Below are 21,892 nucleotides of genomic sequence, written 5' to 3' on the forward strand. Positions count from 1 at the left end.
AAGATCGACGGAAGTCACTTTTAGGGCATTGCACGTGTAGTTTCAGACTGTCCCTTAGATTTCTCAACGGAGAGTGTTTAATAAATAGAGAGCTTATACCAGCCGGAGCTCTATTGTAAAATGCCTGATAAGATATAGTTGCAATCCTCTTTTTGTAGATGTATGATAAGGACCTCCATTTTGTCGCTGCCAGGACTTCAGTGTTGGGGGTAGATTCCTTTAGGTTAAAAACAAATCTCGCGGCTCCAATGTGAATGTTCTTTAGAGTCTGAATGAATAATCAATCACCCACGAATGATCGGTGGGTGATCGTAACCATCGACCGTGAAAACCTGGGAATGAAGTAAGTCGTACAAAACCAATATGGCGACCTTCATGCAAAAGAGGTTGATGTCTTTCTTCGTTCGCTCTTGCGGCCTGTCCATACGGCAAACCATACCAGCCAGACATAACCCTGGTCTGAAGCGAAAAAAGGGGCCTGTGGTCCAAAAAAAGAAAAGACAGACGATCTCCAACATCCGAAAGACTGCGGAGGTCGTACCTCCAATCGATCCAGAATCCTTGTTGAATACAGCGCTGTTGGAAGCATCGAGGCAGCGAAGGCCGGTGGAATTATCACCTGAAGAGAAAGAGAGAAGGACGTTACTCTTAAAAGAATGGTCGAGATACAAGATGCAGCAGCACAAGGAAGATTTACAGCGCTTTCAGGAACTGGAAAGATGTCGTCAAGAGGCTTTAAAAGAATTGAAGAAAACCTCTCCGCTCCTTTACGAAGCTGCCATTAAGGTTGACGGAGATTTTTTCCCAATTGAGTTCAAGGGGCCAACTGAGACGCCACCGATACCGGACTACTTAGCACCTGACATGGAGGATGTCAAAGCAAAGGCCAAAGGAAGACGTTAACCCTTTTGATCACGTCACTTTTTTGCTCGGTATTTTTTGATACTCCAAGGCTAAAATATTCTGTTTGGTCATTCATCAGAGTCAAAGGGTTAGTAGACACAGATTGACAGTGGTCAATCAATCACTCCCTCTTAATGGTGCAAAAGTACTGACTTCATTCTTTATTGGGCATCAAGCCTGTATTTAACTTGTCTTTAGTCAGTACATTTGTGAAGCTAATGAGTAGTGGTGACCCCTGTGTTGACAGGCAGCAAATCAGGTCGGACAAAAAAATTTTCAGAGGAAGAGAACATTGTTGAACTTTTTGTGTTTTGTACAATAAGCATCAAAAGTAATTCACAATTGCTTTAGTTTTGCTTACCTTGCTATGACTTGTAAATTAAAAACTTGTGCCACTTTCTCATGCATTCAGATTTGAAAACCAAAGCCAATAGTAACTGTCACTTGCTTATTCCATGCTTTGAACTCTTTCACTTTTACTATGGGAGTAAAAGGGTTAAGCTTTACAAACCAGTTTGTATGTGATTACTATTTGTTGTTTCTGGCTCCCTGTGATATTTTCCTTTCATCTGATTGGGTGTTGTGATTCCCAAGAAAGTGATTTCAAACACTCAGTTGAAAGGTACTCTAGTAAATGGTGTAATGTATTTTTGCTGTTAAAATATTTGTGGAGTTGCTGAGGATCAGGTCAAAACCAAAGATGGCCTGAGATTTTAGCAAGGGGTCTCAATTAGTTTTTACTCAATGCTGTCTTCAGGAGCTTGTTTGAAATGTGATTAGTACTCATCTAAAATTGAAAGGTGGAGGCGCGGCGGCCTCATGGTTGGTGCGCTTGACTCTGGATCGAGTGGTCCGGGTTTGAGCCCCAGCTGGGACATTGTGTTCTTAGGTAAGACACTTCAAGTTACTCTCACAGTGCCTCTTTTCACCCAGGTGTATAAATGGGTACCGACAAACTTAATGCTGGGGGTAACCCTGTGATGGACTGGGATCCCATCCAGGGGGGGAGTAGAAATACTCCTAGTTACTTCATGCTACAGAAACTGCAGTTAAGCACCGGCCTAATGGGCTACTAGGCTTGTAAACAGACTTACTTAGAATTGAAAGAGGACCATGAATTTCGTAAGAGTGCATATCAGAGTAAAGATTTTGTGGGGTGTTGACTCAGGTTAAAGCTAAACTGAAAAAAATAAAAGTAAATAGTAAAAAAAGAAAAGGAAAGTAAAACTGTTTGCAAACCAGGCAAGCTTAATAAAATTAATCACTTACCTTTGATTGATGCAATCATCCTTGAAAAACCTGTGGCTACAGTATTTTAGGTCTTGCACAATTACTCACATGGATTTTTTTCTTTCTTTTATTGGGTTAATTTCTTTGTATTTCATACACTCGTTTTCTTAAAACTGATTTAACAAGTTTTCCCCTACATGTTAGATATTAATAGGGAAGCAAAAGTAAGTATGGTAATGCCCAATCTGTAACTGGGCGATATTTTATGGTACGGATACCAGACAGGGCTGCACGTCCTACCACTGACAGCCACTTTTGAAGCTAAGTCATTCAAACCTTATAGTGTAGCAAAGGGTGAAGAAGGGTAGGGTCCTGATCCCCTTTTGCACACAAATTTCAGAAAATTCATGTGTCACATGTGCTTTAAATTGCATTTCACCTGTCATGAATGTAAAAGAGAAAACTTCAAATCTTTCTTTGTGAGCAAGGTTTCAAGGAAATCTTGAGATTTTTTCATAACCATAGTAAAATACATGGTTCATGAATATTTCAAGAGGAAAATCATGCCCACCTTGGTTCATAAATTCACAAATCACCCTTGCCTTTCTGTGAAAATTCATGTGACATATCATTAAAATTAATTTTGGCCCTATGCAGATGTCAATTATAAACCATTCACCATCCTCGTTATGATGAAATACTTCAGAGTGGAGTTAATTCTTCAGCATTAAAATCAGATCCACAGTTACTTTCTGACTTGATTGGAACCTCAAAAAAAAAAAAAAAAAAAAACTATGATTGTCTCATTGTCTGTGGCACATGTCTTCATATGTTCTTCAAGTTGACCATCTTCAAAATTTTTGGTGCAATAATTTTTTTTTTTAGTCTACCACATCAGGATGAAAAACTATATCATCTTTTCTTTCTTGGTGGCTTGTATTCTGAGATGTCGTGGTCTTCATAATCTGCTCGACTGTGCCCCTCCCTGTTTGAAGAATATAACAAGTAAAATGAGGTTGTGAAGTGTCTTCTATGATAGTACTGCCTTTTAACCCTTTAATTTACACGAGTGACCAAGACAGAGTTTCTCCTTGCAATATCAATACAATATGAAGCAGACAAGTGATGAGAATAAAAAAAATATCAACCAGGAGATAATTTAATCCAAGACCAAATTGTCCAAACTAACAATAAAAATTGTTTGGCAGACAGTAAGGAGAATTATTTAGTGAGGCCTTGGGAGTGGGGGGGGGGGGGGGGGTAAAAGTTAAATGATGCAGTTTTTCTGCCAAATTTACCAACACAAATTCAAAGAGAGTGTATTATAGTTTGGGCATCTTAAGAAATGTAACCTTGATTTATAAAGCACATTATTTGTGAGCCATTTCAATCTTCTCTTGTGTTTTTCTATTGTACTAATTAAAAGAAAAATTGCCAAGTCTGATGTACAACCAACAACAAATGAATCCAGATATTGTTATATGTATATGCTTCTTTGTAGCTTGCACAAAAGGCATTACTTTTTTTTTTTTACAGTAGGCAAGCAGAAGCAAGCCTTGGAGGTTTGAGTAACTGAAAGTGGATGGTAAATTAACATGTATATAAGGTTACCTATAGCATCTCCGACAATATAAGTCATCATCACAGCCATGACATCTTAGAACAGCATTCCCATTGCAGATACAACACCATGGCAACTCGTCATCATCACTGTTTGCTTCATAATCGTGGCTAAAAATGCTGCTTGGCATAGCTGCGGAATCACTATCTTTGGTCTGTCAAGATGTGAGAAAAAAGAAAAGAAATGAATTTTTAACAGAAGTGGGTCACAAAAAATGGCAGCTTATTGTCATCATTGTTTGCTCCACAACCCTGGCTGAAAATGTTGCTGGGTGCGGTTGAGGGATAAGTGGCAGAGGTCTAGCAGGATCATATACAAAACAAGAATGTAATTCTACCAAAAATGGGTTGCCAAAAATGGCCAAGGAAGAGGTCTGCCTTCAAAAGTAAGACTTGCTGACCAGTCAAATGCTAAATTTACCCTTTATGTGAATTTATTGAACATAGCTAAAAAGATTGCATTTTAATTGCCAAATACTGTATAACTAAAGAAGAGGCCACTTGTTAAATGTTATTTCTATATCTACTATAACTTGTCAGTGGAGGTGTAAGTGGAAAAGTCAGGATAAAAATTTGCGTGAAGAATAAGACAACTGTTCAAAGTCTTGTTTAAGCAAAGTTGATAACATGTTTATTTCATTGAAAATTTTACTTTTTATTACAACTAGTAAGAAAAAAACAATTGAAGGGTGGTAAATGAAAAGACAACTAACAAATTACCTTCAATTGTCCTGTCTTTTTTCCTGATTTACTCGATTTGCTGGCAGAGGAATCACCTAATTTGCAACCAAATTGGTTGATAAGACAAAGAGAGAGTTTTGCTCTATCACACTCCTACTGTAAAAGTATTTTGTTAAACTACACCACAAGTTAAAATTTTGATTTATTTTAAGAGAGTAGGCAGCTGTTTACAAGCTTTTGACAGGAAATGCATAGACAGCAGTGCATTGAAAAAACTGAATCAGGCTTGGTGTTTGAGCCAGCCATGACAACCAGTACCTATGACACTTTTGTTGCATGAGGCTTCTGTATACAGAGGTCATGGAACATTTTGAAGGTAAAGGGGAGTGGGGGTGGGGGCAAGATTGGAGTACTAAATCTACTGCAGGACAATGCATAGAATTTACTGGTTCAGAAGTGATGATGAGTTATTTAGTGTCAACAGTGTAAATTGGAACACTTACCAAAATCAACGTTTTCCATTTTTAAATCCAGAGCTACTTCACCAAGTATCTGTCGACCAATACATCAAAAGACCCTTCGTTTTGTAAAAACATCTTAATGAATTTCTCTATGTTTTGCTTTTCCTTTCTTTCTCTTTTTTTTGGGGGGGTGGGGAGGGGTGTCTATGGCAGGCTGATGAGATTGAATGCATGATCTTCATGATCAGCTGAGTAATCTTGTCCAGTATAGATAACCTTTCAGCACTTGTCAAGTTTTCTTAAGGTTATTTCCCACCTTCAGATGCCAAAAAAATCATTTTTTCTTTTATTTGACTAAATTGAAGTCAAACACTTTACTTAACGTTTCTGAAAAGAACAAAAAAATTAAAAATATGCAAAAGCACCAAGTTATTTAGAAAAACATATTTTCAAATAAAAGTTAATATATCAGGAAGGTGTCATAATCTTGTACCCGGGTGAGCCCCCAAGGAAAATTTTCTACCATTGTTTCTAAATGGTGGAGAGGGGCAAATTGAGAGTTATAAGTGAATACAACATGGGCACCACACTCAGGACACAATGTCAAGACACTCTGGTACTCAGTTAAAAATAAAAAAAGATCCCCAAAGCAACCCTCTACTGCACAGGAAGAAAATGTTGTGCTTTCCAACCAAACTTTCACACACCATAATACTGCACACGCAATATTATACTGCAAAAAACCAACCTGTTTCAGGTATTGTTGGCTTGCTGTTTCATCATCTTCATCACTATCAAATGTATTTGATTTAGGTTGATTTGTCAGACCTGGTAAGTACAAAACGATCATTATTAATAAATTCCTATTTTTTTAATACCAGGTTACCTGCTATGAATGTCTCTTAATTACTAATGGTACTTTACATCAGGTTAAAATGAGGTTTAATCAGAAAGGTCACCTACAGCTGTTGATAAGATTTTAAAAGAGTTCTACCAAACAAGAAAGAGCTATGCACATCCCAATTAAGAATCTTTTCCAAAATCACTTACAGGTAACCTGGGACTCCCATGAGTGACCAAGACAGTGTTTCTCCTTACAATAGCAAAACAATATCAAGCAGAGTAAAAATAGGAGACAGAAAAATACAAATTAGGGGATTATTAGTTGATCTGATAACAAGTTCTCCCAAGGATTGTATGGGAGGCAGTCGGGAGAATTACTAATTAAAAGAGATCTTTGGAGTGAAAGGGTTAACTGAGTTGCATGACTACATTGCAATTTATTGCACAACAGAGTTACCATGATTGTGAAGAGGTTCCCCATCACTCAGCTGAATTTCAAAATATTGTTTGCAAAAAAATACCTCCCAGTATTTTGAAATGAAAGATTAGTTAGATTTCTTGTAGAGGCATCAATCATGTCTGGGATTGCCTGGAGATTTCAAAGGACACTCTGAAAATTTAACTCTGACATAAAATCCTCTCCACTGCTAACTACCCTCTACAATTAGAGGTGCAAGGAACATTTTTTCATTTGGTATCAGTTAGATACTGGTCAGCAGCTGTGAGCTGAAGTAAGATCAAAATTTTTACAAAAGATTGAACAAACATTTTTAAGGCCTTTTGCTTGCTGGTGACTAGCACTTCAACTTCTGGTTACCAACACTCAATTTCTTGTTGCATTCTTGGTGACCAGCTGGTTGAAAGACCAGCTGGTATCAATTTTGGACCCTGACTCTAAAGCTGTTATCCTTTTATACAATTACACTCCAGCCAAGTAACAGTACACTCACTTGGATCAATGCCTTTCAGCTTGGCAAGTCTCTCTTCAATTTCCTTATCAGTGATACTACTTGTGGCTGTTGGATCCTCCTCAGCAAGTTTGTTTTCTTCCATCATTTGTTTCATCAAGTCATTCACCTCCTCTACTTCAGATTTTTTCGGCTGAAGGGTATTGATCTGTTGAACAAGGAAGTAATTACTTGAAAGATACTTACAAAAAAAATAAACTATCGCCGCTGAAAAAAGTCAAAAGTTAGAGTTCACTTAACTCTAAGAGTAATGATCATTTTATTTCTCTTTACAGTAAAAACAAACTATTTGAAAGCTAAAATTGTGGTCAGTGTCATGATATCAGAACAAAATTTCAAATGACAAAGAGGAAAACTAATACATGTATATGATTTCTAGAGCAAACATCTGTTTTACATCTTAAAACAAGAGGCTCATGAATATTTTGTGGCTCCCTGAACCACTGTTGTTATTACCGAAACTAATAATTTTTTTCAAAAGAACTGATAACATTGAGATTTTGTCTAAACGTTATTTACATTTGAGTTCTGCATTGATGTTGCCTTTCTTCCAGTGAGGTTCTCAAACCTTTCTCCTAACAGTTGATCTGTTATTTGTGATACTGAAGAATCATCTGTGAACAGAATTAAGAAAAGTTCAGAATTGATTGTAATGGAAATGTGATAAAATGATGACTTCTTACCAACTATGCAGGGAGGCTATATTAGTAAATATTGGAGGTTCATACAAAAACAAACAAGGAGCAATATTTCCCAGTGCTGCAAAATATGGACCAAGCAAGAACCAATTAAAATGCTGCGATCATTACCTCAGGACTACCTTGCCATAAAATAATATTGCACATTTCAACACCTTTATCTTTAGAGGAATCATTTGTTCTAAGCTCTGCCAGCCTCTGACGGATTGCCTCATCAGGATCCATTGAAGAATTTTTGTGTTCTGAAGATTCAGCTGTAGCAATGACTGTTTTCCTTATTCCATTTTGCAAATGACCTTTCTGAAAATATTCAGAAAATTATAATTAGCTCCATTCTTTTTAATGCCATCCTCTCCAAAAAATGCAAAATTTTTACACAACTTCTCAAACATAACTGTCTTAAGGACCATATTAATAATGAGACCAGACTGAAATTTACCTCACAGCTGTTTAAAACAGGTCTGTGCAAAGGGGTGTTCTTGTTTAGGTCATTCAAATCATTTCTGTCTTTAATTTGAGTTTGTTTTTGTGTATCTCTGTAACGGACAAAAGGCAAAACAATTTTAAAAAATTTGGTCTGGAGCGTGAGCCCAAGATTTTTTCTTATAAAGGTGAGCTACAGCAGACTGCACACTCCCATACTGTAATTAGTTGGGGCACTCCACCAGCACAATGCCTACCTCCCCCTTCCAATGTTGTTAATTGCCAGTGTGTCTATGTCATCTTACAGACCAACATTGAGAGGGGCTGGAGAGGCAGTAATGCTTTCTAAAAGAATGTTGCTAGGAGTATAGACGTAAGTAGTCCAGTGGTCAGTGCGCCGGACTCTGAGCCAGATGGCCCGGGTTCAAGTCCTGGCTGGGGCTTGACGTTGTGTCCTTAAGCAAGACGCTTCACTCACATTGCTTTGTCTTCTTGGATAGGACGTATAGCTGGAGGTCCCGTCTCCTACACCTATCAATTAGTTAATTTCGGCAGGGGAAGTTAAAGAACCCACACCATGAGGTTACTGTTACGTGGTCTGGCCTGGTTACTGGGAATGGGGGGAGGGGGCATCTATAAAATTTCTTCTTTATTCATTGTAAACTGACGCCGGGTATCTGGAAAAGTCCCCCACACAGTGTTGTAAAGTGCATTAGAGCATTTACATGGAAATGCGCTATAGAAATTGATCTATATTACTATTATCATATTATAGACCCTTATTTGCGACATGGCAATTATCTAACATAGGTGCCCATTTTCTTAGTTTATCCTGGAATCTTCTGGACATAAAACCAGTTTCCTTTGAGTTTTGGCACTGGAGAAAAGATTGTTGCTCTCTGCTTATGACGATGTATACCTAAACTACGAGATATGACCGCAGAAGCGCAACAGCTTGGTGGATTAAGTTGCAGTCAACTAACCTCGTAAGATTTCTGTAGCATTGATCACAAACTTTCATTTTCTTTGACCCATGTTGTGGTAAAATAATTGACTGAGAAGTGCATCCAGAGCAGAAAAGTCTTCCACAATTCTTACATCCATGCTGAGGTTACACAAGACAGTAATAATCAGAAATTAATGAAAGACAAATTAATGAAGCGCGCTTTGCAACAATAATTTATCTTGATATCAATCAAATTGTCCACAAAAGTGGGGAGCCGAATTTGAGAGACGAACGCATAACTCTAGACTCATTGTACAATAAAGCTGGATCTTATGTAACAGTACGCCAACAAAAATATAGTGCAACGTTAACTTTTCTTAGTGTCACTTTAAAAGACAGCTAACAGAGAATATTCAGTTTTTGTAAGCCAGATTGAGGCGACCCTTCCTCCAAAAACTCGCGGAATATATCATGAAAAATAAAGTGTCAAAGAATTTTCATTCAAAGGAAAAATTTGAACTAACCTCTCGTCTGAAGAAGCCAAATCCTTGCCCACAAGCAAAACATTGTAAACCCGCCATAATTGTTTTTATTTTATCATGAGTCTGACTTAGCAGCGGTTGTATCAGGAATATACTTGGTCGTGTAAGACACAGAATGTCTCTTTAGCCAGTCATGTCACAACATGGCGGAAGATCGTCCCATGGTCATGGAAAACGAGGAAAACAAGATCCTGAGAAGGGAAATGTGGAATTAGGAGAAGATGAAGAAGAAGAAGAAGATCCCTTTGATACTAGGATAAAAAAATCAGGATGTTCAGACCTTCACTATGCTCTGATGGTGGGTAAATAATGTTCACCCAAGGGGCGTAAAGAACCTGCTACTCGCGAGGAAACAATTCACAGATTTTACACCGTGGTAAACCCATAAATTTGACACAAATTAGTTTCGAGGTCGATCGAAAATGGGGAGCGGGAAAACAAGATTTTGGATAGGGGAGGGGGTTAACCCTGGTGATTTTCTCTCGTCTGCACTGACCGAAAGGCAGGAACAATCCATGTCCAAATAAGCTTACTTGTGTTGTCTAAAAAGAAACCTGTAACTTCACGTATGAGCTTCTACATTCCTATGATTTCTGTTAAGGGTTAATGATCTTAGCGGCTGGATGGTACGTTGAAAAAGTGCTGAGCTTAGAGCCCTGGGTTAGCTAGAAGCAGAGAGAGACCTTTTTTTTTGTCTGTGTTATTTTATTTCTTAAAGGATTGTATGGATGTAAATAAAGACTGGAGAAAGTGCCAAGATCACGTTAAAGCTTTCAAGGCATGCATTGATAAACAGAACAAACAGAAAAAGCCGTAGTTGGTGAAAAGGGATGAGCTGACAACCGATCCAAACCCTAAAAACCTGTAAGCAATGACTGTGACTCTTGAGAGGTTACAATGAGCCAAGAAGGGAGCCTTAGGACTCATTGGAACACTTGCCACTTTGTTAGAGAAAATGCTCTCTTGCTTCTACAGTAAAACTGCCATAGATTGCATTTCTTTGAGAATGATGCAATTGTCTGGTAAAAGTTAGAGAGAAAGTAATTGTGCTGTAAATGGTGCAATTGTCCACAAAAATTCTTGATGGCAGGTCAACAATCTCTCGGTTTTTCCTTTTTATGGGTAGAATTGCTGTCCTATTCAAGAAGAGTCAACAGATGTATCACAGAAATTAAAAATTTGAAAGAAGATACACCTGTTTCCATGGGCCAGTTATTAAACAAAGTTTAGCTATTGTTTAACAAAACTGCATTGTTAACTATCTTCAGTTTAGCTGAACCCTTGTCATCTGAACATTTGTTTTTTTGAACAGTGGAAAGAGAGTCAAAAGCTAACAGTGGATGGACTTTTATTTAAATCCACCCTCTTACAGATAATATCTAAGGCATACTATGTGCATTAAACTGCAGTTTGGGTTAGACTTCCTTTACATAAGCAGCCCCATGTGCACACGAGACAACCTTTTTGGTGGTATGAAAAATTTAAAAAGTTGCCAGGTGGAGGTATTAGATTTGTGGAGGAATTTTTACTCTCATTGAAAGGGTGGGTCTAGATTATTGAGAAGATTCTCTGCATTATTTAGATAAATGCACTGAAGGACACACTTAACTACACTTTGCTAATAAGCTATGCTCACGAAAATAAAAGTACTGGTAACATGATGCAGCCACTGTTTAACTCTGAGCCCTAAGAGTGAGCAACATCAGCTTTCTCCTCGCAATGTCAGCCCTGAATTGTGAAAATAAAGGAATGATCACCATCTAAAGAAGTTCTTGATTGTTAAACAAATTCTCCTTGTCAGCATCTTAGGAAATGTACAGAGAACAGTATGGAGAATATGCATGCTGATGCTAGCTTGTGAAGGGTTCATCATCACTGCTAGCAAACATAGAAAAACATTTTTTATTAGGTGCACTAAGCCGGACTATTGACACTTTGCTCCTCACAAAATATCTAAACATCACAAGCATCTTGACTTTGTGGTCTACTTTAACAAACACAGCAGTCAAACATCTGCGCATGTGCAAACGTTGAAATAATTAGAAGCTTTCGGGCTGCCAGAACTAAGTTGTTTTACAAAAGTTACATGGCACCGTACAAGCCAGTTAGTCACAGTGATTTAGAAGCACCTAACGTTTTTGGTAAAGCTCAAAACAGAATGATGAATAAACAGGATACCCGTACTTAATAAGCTTTGTTTTCCAGAAGTCTCGAATTTTCCTTTCCCTTACTTTGTTTCCTTTTACACATTTCTATGAACGTTTCAATTTTCTTCGCTAATTTTGCGATACAACAGTTTTTGTGCTTTCCCCAGAAATTTTTGCGCGGGAAATTGGTGTGTGTGCGGCCAAAATTGATCCCTGTGCATGCCCTTCGTTTGACCACTGCGTTACAGCTATCTTTCTATGCGCACCTCTCACATGATGATACATGCAGATACAGAAGGCCTGTACAAAGACTATCGCAAAAATGCTTATTACTGAACAAAGATGTATCCCATCACTTTGATATTTTTATCTCCGTTGTCTGCACCATTGGCTGCCCTATTTCCACACGTATTGGAGCCCGCGCCTGTGCAACCAAAACCAATTCTAGAATCACAGGTTTCACAACTTTGTTCGTTGTTGGCGATCAAACCGATTCTCGCCTTCGAATTGGTTGAATTCGGGTGTACATTGAACCCTTCGGCATGACAGTAGTTTTGCAAAGAGGCCTCTGAACCAATCAGCGACTTCCATGAGTCGCGACCCAATGAAGTGCTACGGTATTGCCCATCCGCTATCAAAGAATACAGGGAATCAGCCGGCTCATTGATCAAGACGAAGTTAGTTTCATCACCGTTCTTCATACCGAGGCATATCGAGTTGAAACTTGTATTCCAGTAAGTTGGTAGCTTGGTTTCCTGCTCGTCAAATCCTGTTATCCCCGCAGAAGCATCAAACTCCACCATGTTACCCCAGAGATTGGAATGATATTGGAAAGTGTCCTGTAAAATAATGACCTCATCAGTTTCCAGAAATTTACTGTAATGGGGCTTTGGAGTAAAAAAAAAAAAAGAATATCACGAGTTTGGCCTCAGTACAAGTGTAATCCGGGGTGCAGGAGTCAACTAATTGGTTTAATTAAATGATTAATTAATTAATTGGTTCACACGACATTTCCTGATCAGTTGCTTGGCTACTAAGCTGCAAGGATCGCTATCCGGGATGAGGAGGCTGAACTCTTTGACCCCTTAGGGTGACTAGCCTGTTATTTCTCCTTACAATATCACCCCTGAATCACACATTAAGGTCAGGAGAATAGAGAAGATGATCGTCGATCAAAGGAGCTTTTGATAGTTAAACAAGGTCTCCTTCAGTAGCACCTCATGAAATGTATGAAGACTAGTATGGGAAATATACGTACTGATCTTAGGATGTAAATGGTTGAACAGTTGGTGAATGCTAAGCTTTTTTCTGACAATAGCCGACTTCATCAGGAAGATTAGATCTTATTTTGTAGCACCTCTTCCACATTACTTAATCAAACATCTAACGTTCTAAAAAATATCACGCAATTGCAACACCCTAGATAACCAATGAGAGTACTTTCTACATGCTCCCTAACATGTATAGAGGTCGAAAATAGGCACATTATTTAAAATCGGACTATAAGCAATCTTTTTAGTCTTACTTCAGAAGACTACCCAATGAAGTATGCTATTGTCAGATACAACGCACATGAGATTAAAGGAAATTTTTAGTTTGCAGAGCGTTGCAAAGTCTTGAAAGTCATAGTTTCCAAACTCTCCAAGACTCTGCTAATCCCACATTCATCAAGATGTTTTTTTTTGGGCAAGAAGGGCTGCATAGGTACTTAGTTAACAAGCTACATCGTGTTAAAGTGTTGAAAGCACTTTTCAGTTGTGGGTTGAACGTAAAATATTATCGGAGACTGCGTTGGTTTTGCTTTACATTGCTTTGTGATTGGTCCAGAAAGCTTGCGCCACTCTCTCTCAACCAATCAGATTCAAAACTAAAACCAATCGCGACTTGGACGCCTGCGTTTTCCCGCGCTTCGGGCAGTTTGTTTATGTTTACTTTGAGTTCTCATTGGCTCCTTAAAGGTATTTTTCTTTCTTTTGATTGGCCGATGTGATTACTTTGCTTTTAGTTTTAGAATACTCAGTCCCAATCCCATTTATTCAATTGACTTATGTTCACCTTGGAACCACCCACCTTCATAACCAGAGTCCAACCACCGCCTCCACATGCACCAAGCGTAGTCATCTGACAGTAAACTGGCAGAGTGTGTGATCCAAGCTTCAAAGTGTAGGCTTTGTTGCTGACAGCACTACAGAAAGGAAAAAAAACCCGTACTTTTAAAGGTTAATAAAGCGCGATAGAAAGTAAAAGATCACGACTGCATTTTATCTAGGCTGTTGAAAAAACTTTCTTTAAGAAAAGGACCCGAATGAACTACGAATGCAGTTACACGCATTCTAAATAAATATATTTTTCTCGAAATGATGAATTTATTATTTTCCTCAAGTAAATCACTTTGTCTTATATGAAGGCTTAAAATTGATCTAACCCCTGAACATCCTATAGGCGACCAAGACAGAATTTCTCCTTACATTATTAATACAATTTCAAGCACAAAAATGATGAGAATAGAGAAAAATGTCAATTAGAGGATCATTACCTGATCCAGTATGATCAAATTCTCTGAATTCGCACCATAAGCATTGTATGGGGGTTAGGAAGATGAATTACTAACGAGGTCTTGATACATGTAGCGAAAGGGTTAAGATAGCACCAACCAAACTCTATTTATCAATCTGCTCTCCTATAGAAAACTTAGTTTTCTTCAACTGAAAAGAAACGGAATCAAAGCGCACCTTACCTTGAGATTTTCAACACTTTTTAGCGACTGAACACTACTTACTCGTTCTTATACATATTGTATTTATATGCCCCCTTGCAGCTCTCAGAATCTGAGTAAAGGAGAAAAAGAAATCTTATATTGACAAAGAAGTAAAGATATTTATGAGTCTAATTCCAATTCTACATATTTTTTTGCCGGAGTTGTCTACTGTGGAAGGGCTTCGATAACCCTTTCCATAAGCGCCGCTGACGATGTTATGGCGGCTTTACTCGAAAAAGGGCCGTAAGAAGTTAGGAAATGTAATTTCCTGCCTTCAGGGCATCAAAAAGAGTGCTGTTTTCTGTAATCTTTGTTGATACCTCTGTAGATTATCTGTCAGTCCTGGCCAGTTAGAATGCTGCGTTCGTGAATAAACGCAGGAAATTATAAGATCAATGGCTCGCAGAGAGACTCGAACCAAGATGATATGAGTTTTGACAGATATTACAATAAAAATGCATGGATGCATGTATATACATATCAGGAAATCAATTGCATGCTTCATAATAAAAATAACGTTTCGTTTAAAACTTGAAATATCACCGCTTTAGCCCAAATAGGGTTGTGTTCAACGCTTTTTGGTGTAAAAACGTCTAAACTTACACAATATTAAGGGAATTCTAGAAGATATAATGGTGGGCCCAGCTGCTATTACAGCGCTTTTTCGCTCAATCTAAGATGGTTTGTTGTCTCCTGCGTAGCCAATAAGAGCATATGACTCCCTCCACCCCACTGCAACGTCGGGATAACTCGCGCCCAGTCTCCTGAGTGCGTCGATTGCTGGTGATACATGTCGCGAACCCTCATCTCCAACGGTCACCAAAACGATGAAACTTAACAATGAAAAGGCAGTAGACTTATATATCACAAAAATGAATAGCTGAAGTTTGTAAATTACGTCCTGAATAATAAAAGATGATCCCAGTTTAGGCACAGGGCAGTATTTCTCGCTGGATGGGGGGGAGGGGGGGTGGAGGAGGGAAGGAGGGACGCTGGAGGATTTTGGTAGCGTCACCATAAAATTTACATGATACCCCATAAGACTCCATAATATTCTTGTGGTTCTACCTCATTGGCAGGTAGTTGGCACTCTGTCCTGTCGACGACTTATATCCTCTCCATGTGATCTCCCCCCAAAATTCTCCACTGCCCCTACCCTCCCCCCAGGGATAGATAACTACTGGTCCTTTACACGATTAGATATGCAGATGAATAAAAACAGAAAATGAACTTTTGTTAGGTCATTGCAAGAGTATGATGGTGTGGTAATACATTTTTTATTAAAAAACCATAAAAAACCTTGATATGCCGGGTGGGGTCGAGAGAAAAACGGAGATCTGGGTCTAGTCCCGACTCGACTCAAAGCTCTCTCTTTGTTTGAAACCGCCGTAACTATCACGATGTTTACCATCGCGCTCTACTTCATTTTGTAAAACCATGGAAGAGGCTGACTACATACTTTCCTTGTATGGCATTAAGATAGTCCCTGAGGAGATAACCATCGGATGAACGTCCATGAGTGTCAAATGCATCGACTGATAACACTTCACCTGAACGAAATTAAATGGGGTTCGAAAAAAAATACATGATGGATTTTGTACCAAAGTAAGAGTTTAGTTTAGAGGTCCATTCTAAAACGGAAAAACCTTTCTTTCAGTACAGCCATTAGATTAATGTCCGTATCTGAGCAATAAACAACACTAATAAAACAACACTAATAACAACACTAATAACCCTAACTTTCCCTTCTAAACCAACGCTAGTAACCCTAACTCGTTATCAGTTGACTGCTATTGGGTTAGGGAAGGGGAGGGGCAAGTGTGAAATTGCGCAATTAATCCCATGCATTGTACCCGGATACCCAACGTCGTTCCCAGGGTCTCTCATCTTCCGGCTCCATGGGTCTCTTCTCTCTCGCATCAGGAGGCAGTGAGATGAGAGAACTGTGAAATGTTCAGCAGGTAACCGTGGACGATACTCCTACTCTTGTACGTTGGATCAGCGATGATCTGATCGGCCCAAAATAACGAATATGAAATATAAATATAGAGGCAAGACCGATGCAACGCAGATAAGTAAATTTTAAGACGGAGCACTATATATATAGGAAGTCTGCAAGTCGATTTTCGCGTGGGACAGTGCTCAATACGTTGAAGCAGAGCAGAATAAATATTATGAGAGGAAAAAAGGACGTAACTACATTTCCCGACAAGCCTGTTTCGTGAATCGCTTCACTCTTCAGGGGTTTAATGAAAGAATATTCATGTGACTATCGTTTATATACTAGGCAGATTTGCATAATGCGCGGTAAACTTAAAAACTTTAAAGTTCAGTTGTTGCGTAGCAACGCTTTGTTTCTGTGTCGGCATGAAGATACGAGTTCGTTACGCTTATTTAGTGATGAGAGGTCGGGTCGGTAAATTATCAGGAATTTTTCTTTTAGGCAGAGGTTGCATCTTTTATTGGAGCTGTTGTAGGGAGAGTTAGATGATAAGATGCGCCATGAGATAGAATAGTCAATGTTGTCGTTCTTGAGTGTCCAGATGTGTTTGCTAAGTTCGGTAGAGTTTTTGTGCTTGGTGTGGCGGAATGATGCGGTGTGATTTCTGTGTCTTGTTTTGAAGTCGGTTTCTGTGAGTCCGATGTATGTTTCAGAGGTGTTGTTGTCGTTTCGTGTGACGGTGGCTTGATAAACGACTGAGGATTGAAGGCAGTTACCATTGAGCGGGCAATTGTTCTTTTGTCGGCAGTTGCATGTTTTGTTGGTTTCCGTGCCGTCTTTGTTGTCTTTCGTGCAAGGTGAGTGGGACGAGTGTAAGATGCGCTTGTTGTGGTTGTCGATGATCTGTTTGGTGTTGTTCATACAGCTGTAACTGATTTTGATGGTGTTGCGGTTAAATATTTTGCGGAGGCTGTGGTCCTTAGTGAAATGTTTGTCGATTAGGCTGAGGAATTTGTGTCCGATATTGGTGCTGACGTTCTTGCTGAATGGAGGGTTGTACCAGAGGATGTTGCTTCGCTGCCTGTTTTTGCGTTTTGCAGCCGTGGTGGGTTCGTAGTGAAGGGTGTATTGGTATCCGCCTTCGTCAAGTGCTTTTTGGTACGGGGGGGCGGTTTTGTCGAATGAAGCTTTGTCTGATGAAAGGGATGAAAGTCGTTTGTTGATGCTGGCAGGTATGTTCTTTGTGGTGATCGGTGGGTGATTGCTCTCGCGGTGTACGTACTGTAGTGTGGTGTTAGGCTTTGTGTAGGGCTGGTAGGTGCTGTTGTTTAGGTTGAGAGTGACGTCTAGGAAGCTGATAATCTTTTTGTTTGCTTCGATGGTGATACGTAGTCCGTTGCGGTTGAAGATGCGGCAAATTTCCTTCTTTATGTTTTCGGTGTCTCTCGGCGTGGTGTTGGTGGTGGCTAGTCCGTCGTCTCTGTAGAGTCCTACGTTGATGTTGAGGTCTTGTAGCTGTGAAAGAAGGAAACTTCCTACTAGCTCGCACGTTTCGGCGCCGTCGTAGCTGCCCATCGTGACGTCAAATGTCGTTTCTCCTTTCTTTTGCCAGGGCTGCCGCTTGTGTATGAGCGTTGATTTCTTAGCAACATCCTCTGGTACAACCCTCCATTCAGCAAGAACGTCAGCACCAATATCGGACACAAATTCCTCAGCCTAATCGACAAACATTTCACTAAGGACCACAGCCTCCGCAAAATATTTAACCGCAACACCATCAAAATCAGTTACAGCTGTATGAACAACACCAAACAGATCATCGACAACCACAACAAGCGCATCTTACACTCGTCCCACTCACCTTGCACGAAAGACAACAAAGACGGCACGGAAACCAACAAAACATGCAACTGCCGACAAAAGAACAATTGCCCGCTCAATGGTAACTGCCTTCAATCCTCAGTCGTTTATCAAGCCACCGTCACACGAAACGACAACAACACCTCTGAAACATACATCGGACTCACAGAAACCGACTTCAAAACAAGACACAGAAATCACACCGCATCATTCCGCCACACCAAGCACAAAAACTCTACCGAACTTAGCAAACACATCTGGACACTCAAGAACGACAACATTGACTATTCTATCTCATGGCGCATCTTATCATCTAACTCTCCCTACAACAGCTCCAATAAAAGATGCAACCTCTGCCTAAAAGAAAAATTCCTGATAATTTACCGACCCGACCTCTCATCACTAAATAAGCGTAACGAACTCGTATCTTCATGCCGACACAGAAACAAAGCGTTGCTACGCAACAACTGAACTTTAAAGTTTTTAAGTTTACCGCGCATTATGCAAATCTGCCTAGTATATAAACGATAGTCACATGAATATTCTTTCATTAAACCCCTGAAGAGTGAAGCGATTCACGAAACAGGCTTGTCGGGAAATGTAGTTACGTCCTTTTTTCCTCTCATAATATTTATATATATATATATATACACACACATATATATTTATTTTCCTTTTTTTTATTTTTCTTCCTGCGGAGTTACAGAGAAAACTAATTTATCTATTAAAGCGAAAGTAAGACTCATGTACCATCTCGAGAATTTCAATTTTTCTGTTGAGTTGTTGAATTGCCAACAGCCAGCTCATAAATTGTCACTGGAATGAGATTATTTGTCGCCAACGTTTTAACAACAGTGTATCATTATAAACACATGCATATGCTAGAGAAATTACATACGTGTTTCACATCTTTTTCCTGTGTAATCTTCAGTACACACACATTGAAATTTGTCGTTTCCTGGATAGCAGGATCCTCCGTTTTGGCACGGATTGGAACAGCAATAAGCCTTGAAAGGGGAAGCAATTTAAAATATAATCAGCTTGAAATTAAAAGCTATCAGTTTGTCTTTTGACGTGCGTCCATTCTTGATGAATAACTCGGATGTCTTACTTCGAAAAAAATAATTAGATATCATATCACTGACCTCTTTTAAGGTATCGTTGATCTCAGCTAGGTTACTGTTTGTTATATTCAATGCAGACGTCAACTGCTTCACAGAATAGTCAAGCTTTTGCAGCTGAAATGACAAAATGATAAAGATTCTTGGCTCAATGAAATAGTTGAGTAGACTCTTAGTTTATGGGAAGAGGGAAGGTGGGGGCTTGCATTCATGGGTTTCTTGTAAATTTTCGTAACAAAATTTTTCATAATTTTCTTGGGCTCGAAATCGATAGTTGTTGGTTTCTTCCATGCTTGGTTTTTCGTCTGTTTGTGTTTCATTTCATCCCAAAAGCTCTTTTTCAATCCTGTTTGTCCTTTAGTATTTTTGATGGTTGCTCAGTTAGTTTCCTCGGTTAGTTAAATTGCTCCTTTATTGGGTTCCTTTGGTTGAATGAAAGATAGCTGTAAGTTGAGACTGCTGAGTTACCTCCAAACGAATAGATTTCGAAGTAGCAGTCAGATTTTCAATCAAGTAACCTCAAACCTTTGCAGTAAAAGACATATTAACGACTACGATTGACTCCCTTGCTTCGCTATCAGCGTCCGCGAGTTGGATCTTTGATTGGTCCAAATCATCCCGTAAAGCATTAAGCCCCGAACTTGTCTGTGTAGTAAAAATACGAAACTACAGCAATGAGTTAAAATTATTACCAACAAACTTTGTTAACGATGAAGCACATGAACAATTCAGTTAGGTCAGTGTGTCTAAGCAGTCGTAGCTGCTATTTGAACCCTTCAGCAACAGCCTGACATCAGTAACCATATTCTCCATCATCAGTGCTGTTTTCTGAACATGTCCTTTGATATCAAGCCGGAAGTAGAATTCTTTTATCAATCAAAGCTTCTTTAGTTGGTGATAATCCCTTATTCTTTCATGATCTTAGTGAACGCTTCAGCAGTGTTATTACAAGGAGAATGTAAATACTGGTAACTCCAAGGGTTTAATGGCTTAAACATGAACGCGCTTTATGAATTATCCATATTCATTAGAAAATTCGTCTTTATTATATTAAGGAAGAGGCAGGCGTGATACGAGTCTGATCATGTAATAAGGCATGAATGGTAAACAAAACAAATTAAACGAAAGGAGCCGAAGTGGCATTGGATAAAATATGGACTGTTGGATTACTTGTGGACTATTTTTTTGGACCATTTTCTTGACCATTTTTTTGGACCATATTATAGACCTTTTCTTTCTTACTATTTATCATTAGGAAGTGGTGGGTTGGTATATTTTTTCATCTGTGGAAGGATAAGCAGACATAGTCGAAGCGACATACTTGGATTGAAATTAAAGCTTCCAAAATGCAAAAAACTGAAAGGTGAATTACGTCGCATACTAATCAATTACAAAAATGCTCCTTTAAGTTATTATAGGAATGAAATGTTTTTACGTACTCTCGTGCCCTGTTCTCTAAAACTTATGATTGAATTTTGTCGAACATTAGTCTATTTGCTGAGTTCGATTGTTTATGTCTGATAAAAATTTACCTCACCTTGATTGCAGTACTGTTAGCTTCCTCCAACTCAGTGTTTGTCCCATCCAAGTCAATCGTCAACTGAGCCGAAGCAGCTTGAAGGTCTCCGAGCTGAGGAGATTAATTAATTATTCACTATGATATTGGTGACATTCAACGCGAATGAAGCTTCATTCAGCCTCCAATCCTAATTCTATTTCCCATGTTGTGCGGTATATTCGCCAACTAGCTATACAAACAATTTCCCCATTGATAAAGTTTGAGAATTAGAAAAGGACGATAGTGTGTGAGTGATCGGAGTCCTATGTGCCAGTTATGTCAGTACTTTGGGTCGTACATGAAGAACCTGTGCAAACTATGAAGAAAAAAAAAAGGCCACAGTAGATCCACTTGTGATAAAAGAACATCTCGGTAAAAGAAAGAAACCTAAACCTCAGACGTACTGACCTTTAACTTGACGCTTGTGTTAACAGCTTCTAAATCGACTCTTGCAACAGCATCAGAAGCCATCAGCTGATACCTTGCATCGTTTGCATCTTCTTGGATTGTGTTTAGCCATATCTCTGTCTAAAGGCAGAGGTCATGAAGAAACTTCAGTGAATCTGAACCATTCGGTACAGGTGCACGATTCATAAATTAATGAATTATTACCTGCATGGTGGTATTCAAACGTGCTTCCATCAGGGAAGAAGCTATGTCATCGTCTTGCTTTTGAAGTTGGTTTCTAGTCATGTTGATCCGAAAAAAAAGTCATTGTAGTAGTGCTAAGTATTATAATGAGCTCAGTCCTCTCCAAAGCCAGTCTAAACCGGTGTGTTTGATAATTGCATTCGGAGAGACCATCTCAGTCTGTTGAAGAAGGGTTACTTAAACTTAACCGACATCCATAGCCCACAACGTTAAACCAGATATCTTTACTGAACAATTCCGATCTAATTCAAGAAAATCTCCAGAGGATAATGCCTAAGGCTCAAAAGATCATTTTTTAACAGACAAATAAATACATAAAGTGCTTCAAATTATTCCAAAAAATGATGGTAAAAAAAATCTAGCTGCCCATTTACCATCGACGGCAAAAAGCTAACAATAAAATTAGCGTAACTGTAGAATGCATTGGCATTTATAATTTGAACAAAAAAAAAAAAAAAAATAGCGAGCGAAGAACACAGTTCTTGCTAAAGTCTCTTAGTACTCAAATCTAACAGACTTCAGAGAAAGCAAAACCAGCAG

The 21,892-nt window shown here is 38.9% G+C and overlaps 4 protein-coding genes across 5 annotated transcripts in view; 2 read left to right on the forward strand and 2 right to left on the reverse strand.

The window, feature by feature from the left end:
* The window catches only part of LOC111326494 (abscission/NoCut checkpoint regulator), a 152,091-nt gene extending 142,682 nt beyond the window's left edge, over positions 1 to 9,409 (reverse strand). The window contains exons 1-11 of one of the 2 annotated variants that reach the window (XM_088763207.1): positions 9,298 to 9,409; positions 8,811 to 8,932; positions 7,844 to 7,940; positions 7,560 to 7,704; positions 7,226 to 7,320; positions 6,689 to 6,854; positions 5,644 to 5,723; positions 4,938 to 4,986; positions 4,474 to 4,529; positions 3,745 to 3,908; positions 2,022 to 3,118 (exon numbers count right to left, since the gene is read on the reverse strand). In XM_088763207.1, the coding sequence (XP_088619333.1) occupies positions 3,046 to 3,118; positions 3,745 to 3,908; positions 4,474 to 4,529; positions 4,938 to 4,986; positions 5,644 to 5,723; positions 6,689 to 6,854; positions 7,226 to 7,320; positions 7,560 to 7,704; positions 7,844 to 7,940; positions 8,811 to 8,932; positions 9,298 to 9,354 (1,104 nt within the window). In that variant the 5' untranslated portion in view covers positions 9,355 to 9,409 and the 3' untranslated portion in view covers positions 2,022 to 3,045. Of the gene's footprint in view, positions 1 to 2,021; positions 3,119 to 3,744; positions 3,909 to 4,473; positions 4,530 to 4,937; positions 4,987 to 5,643; positions 5,724 to 6,688; positions 6,855 to 7,225; positions 7,321 to 7,559; positions 7,705 to 7,843; positions 7,941 to 8,810; positions 8,933 to 9,297 lie in introns of those variants that run through there. The other variant, XM_088763208.1, reaches the window with a different exon arrangement.
* LOC148728364 (large ribosomal subunit protein mL40-like) lies at positions 323 to 2,178 on the forward strand. The gene has a single exon (XM_088763209.1). It carries the CDS (start codon positions 364 to 366, stop codon positions 901 to 903), a length of 540 nt encoding a protein of 179 aa, XP_088619335.1. The 5' UTR covers positions 323 to 363; the 3' UTR covers positions 904 to 2,178.
* An 11-nt stretch (positions 9,410 to 9,420) lies between the features above and the next one.
* LOC111326493 (uncharacterized) lies at positions 9,421 to 10,507 on the forward strand. Its single transcript, XM_022930505.2, has 2 exons — positions 9,421 to 9,613; positions 10,034 to 10,507. The coding sequence occupies exons 1-2, from the start codon at positions 9,449 to 9,451 to the stop codon at positions 10,130 to 10,132; spliced, it is 264 nt and encodes an 87-aa protein (XP_022786240.1). The 5' UTR covers positions 9,421 to 9,448; the 3' UTR covers positions 10,133 to 10,507.
* Positions 10,508 to 11,503: 996 nt separating this feature from the next.
* On the reverse strand, positions 11,504 to 21,394 carry LOC111326478 (uncharacterized). The gene is made up of 8 exons (XM_022930482.2): positions 21,314 to 21,394; positions 21,110 to 21,229; positions 20,681 to 20,773; positions 19,669 to 19,788; positions 19,168 to 19,260; positions 18,921 to 19,029; positions 13,518 to 13,672; positions 11,504 to 12,301 (listed from the first exon to the last, which is right to left on the reverse strand). The coding sequence occupies exons 1-8, from the start codon at positions 21,392 to 21,394 to the stop codon at positions 11,792 to 11,794; spliced, it is 1,281 nt and encodes a 426-aa protein (XP_022786217.2). The 3' UTR covers positions 11,504 to 11,791.
* Positions 21,395 to 21,892: the final 498 nt, after the last annotated feature.

This window comes from Stylophora pistillata, chromosome 6 (genome assembly GCF_964205215.1).
Source record: "Stylophora pistillata chromosome 6, jaStyPist1.2, whole genome shotgun sequence".
Taxonomy (NCBI): domain Eukaryota; kingdom Metazoa; phylum Cnidaria; class Anthozoa; order Scleractinia; family Pocilloporidae; genus Stylophora; species Stylophora pistillata.

What these genes read in the sequence shown, in the direction of transcription:
- LOC148728364 (XM_088763209.1), top strand. Translation starts at nt 364, where the DNA reads ATGGCGACCTTCATGCAAAAGAGGTTGATGTCTTTCTTCGTTCGCTCT.
- LOC111326493 (XM_022930505.2), top strand. Translation starts at nt 9,449, where the DNA reads ATGTCACAACATGGCGGAAGATCGTCCCATGGTCATGGAAAACGAGGA. An exon ending in ACCTTCACTATGCTCTGATG is followed by an intron (nt 9,614 to 10,033) that starts GTGGGTAAATAA and finishes TATTTCTTAAAG; the next exon opens with GATTGTATGGATGTAAATAA.
- LOC111326478 (XM_022930482.2), bottom strand. Translation starts at nt 21,394, where the DNA reads ATGACTAGAAACCAACTTCAAAAGCAAGACGATGACATAGCTTCTTCC. An exon ending in CTAACAGTACTGCAATCAAG is followed by an intron (nt 19,789 to 20,680) that starts GTGAGGTAAATT and finishes TTTACTACACAG; the next exon opens with ACAAGTTCGGGGCTTAATGC. An exon ending in AGGAAAAAGATGTGAAACAC is followed by an intron (nt 13,673 to 18,920) that starts GTATGTAATTTC and finishes AACCTTTAAAAG; the next exon opens with TACGGGTTTTTTTTCCTTTC.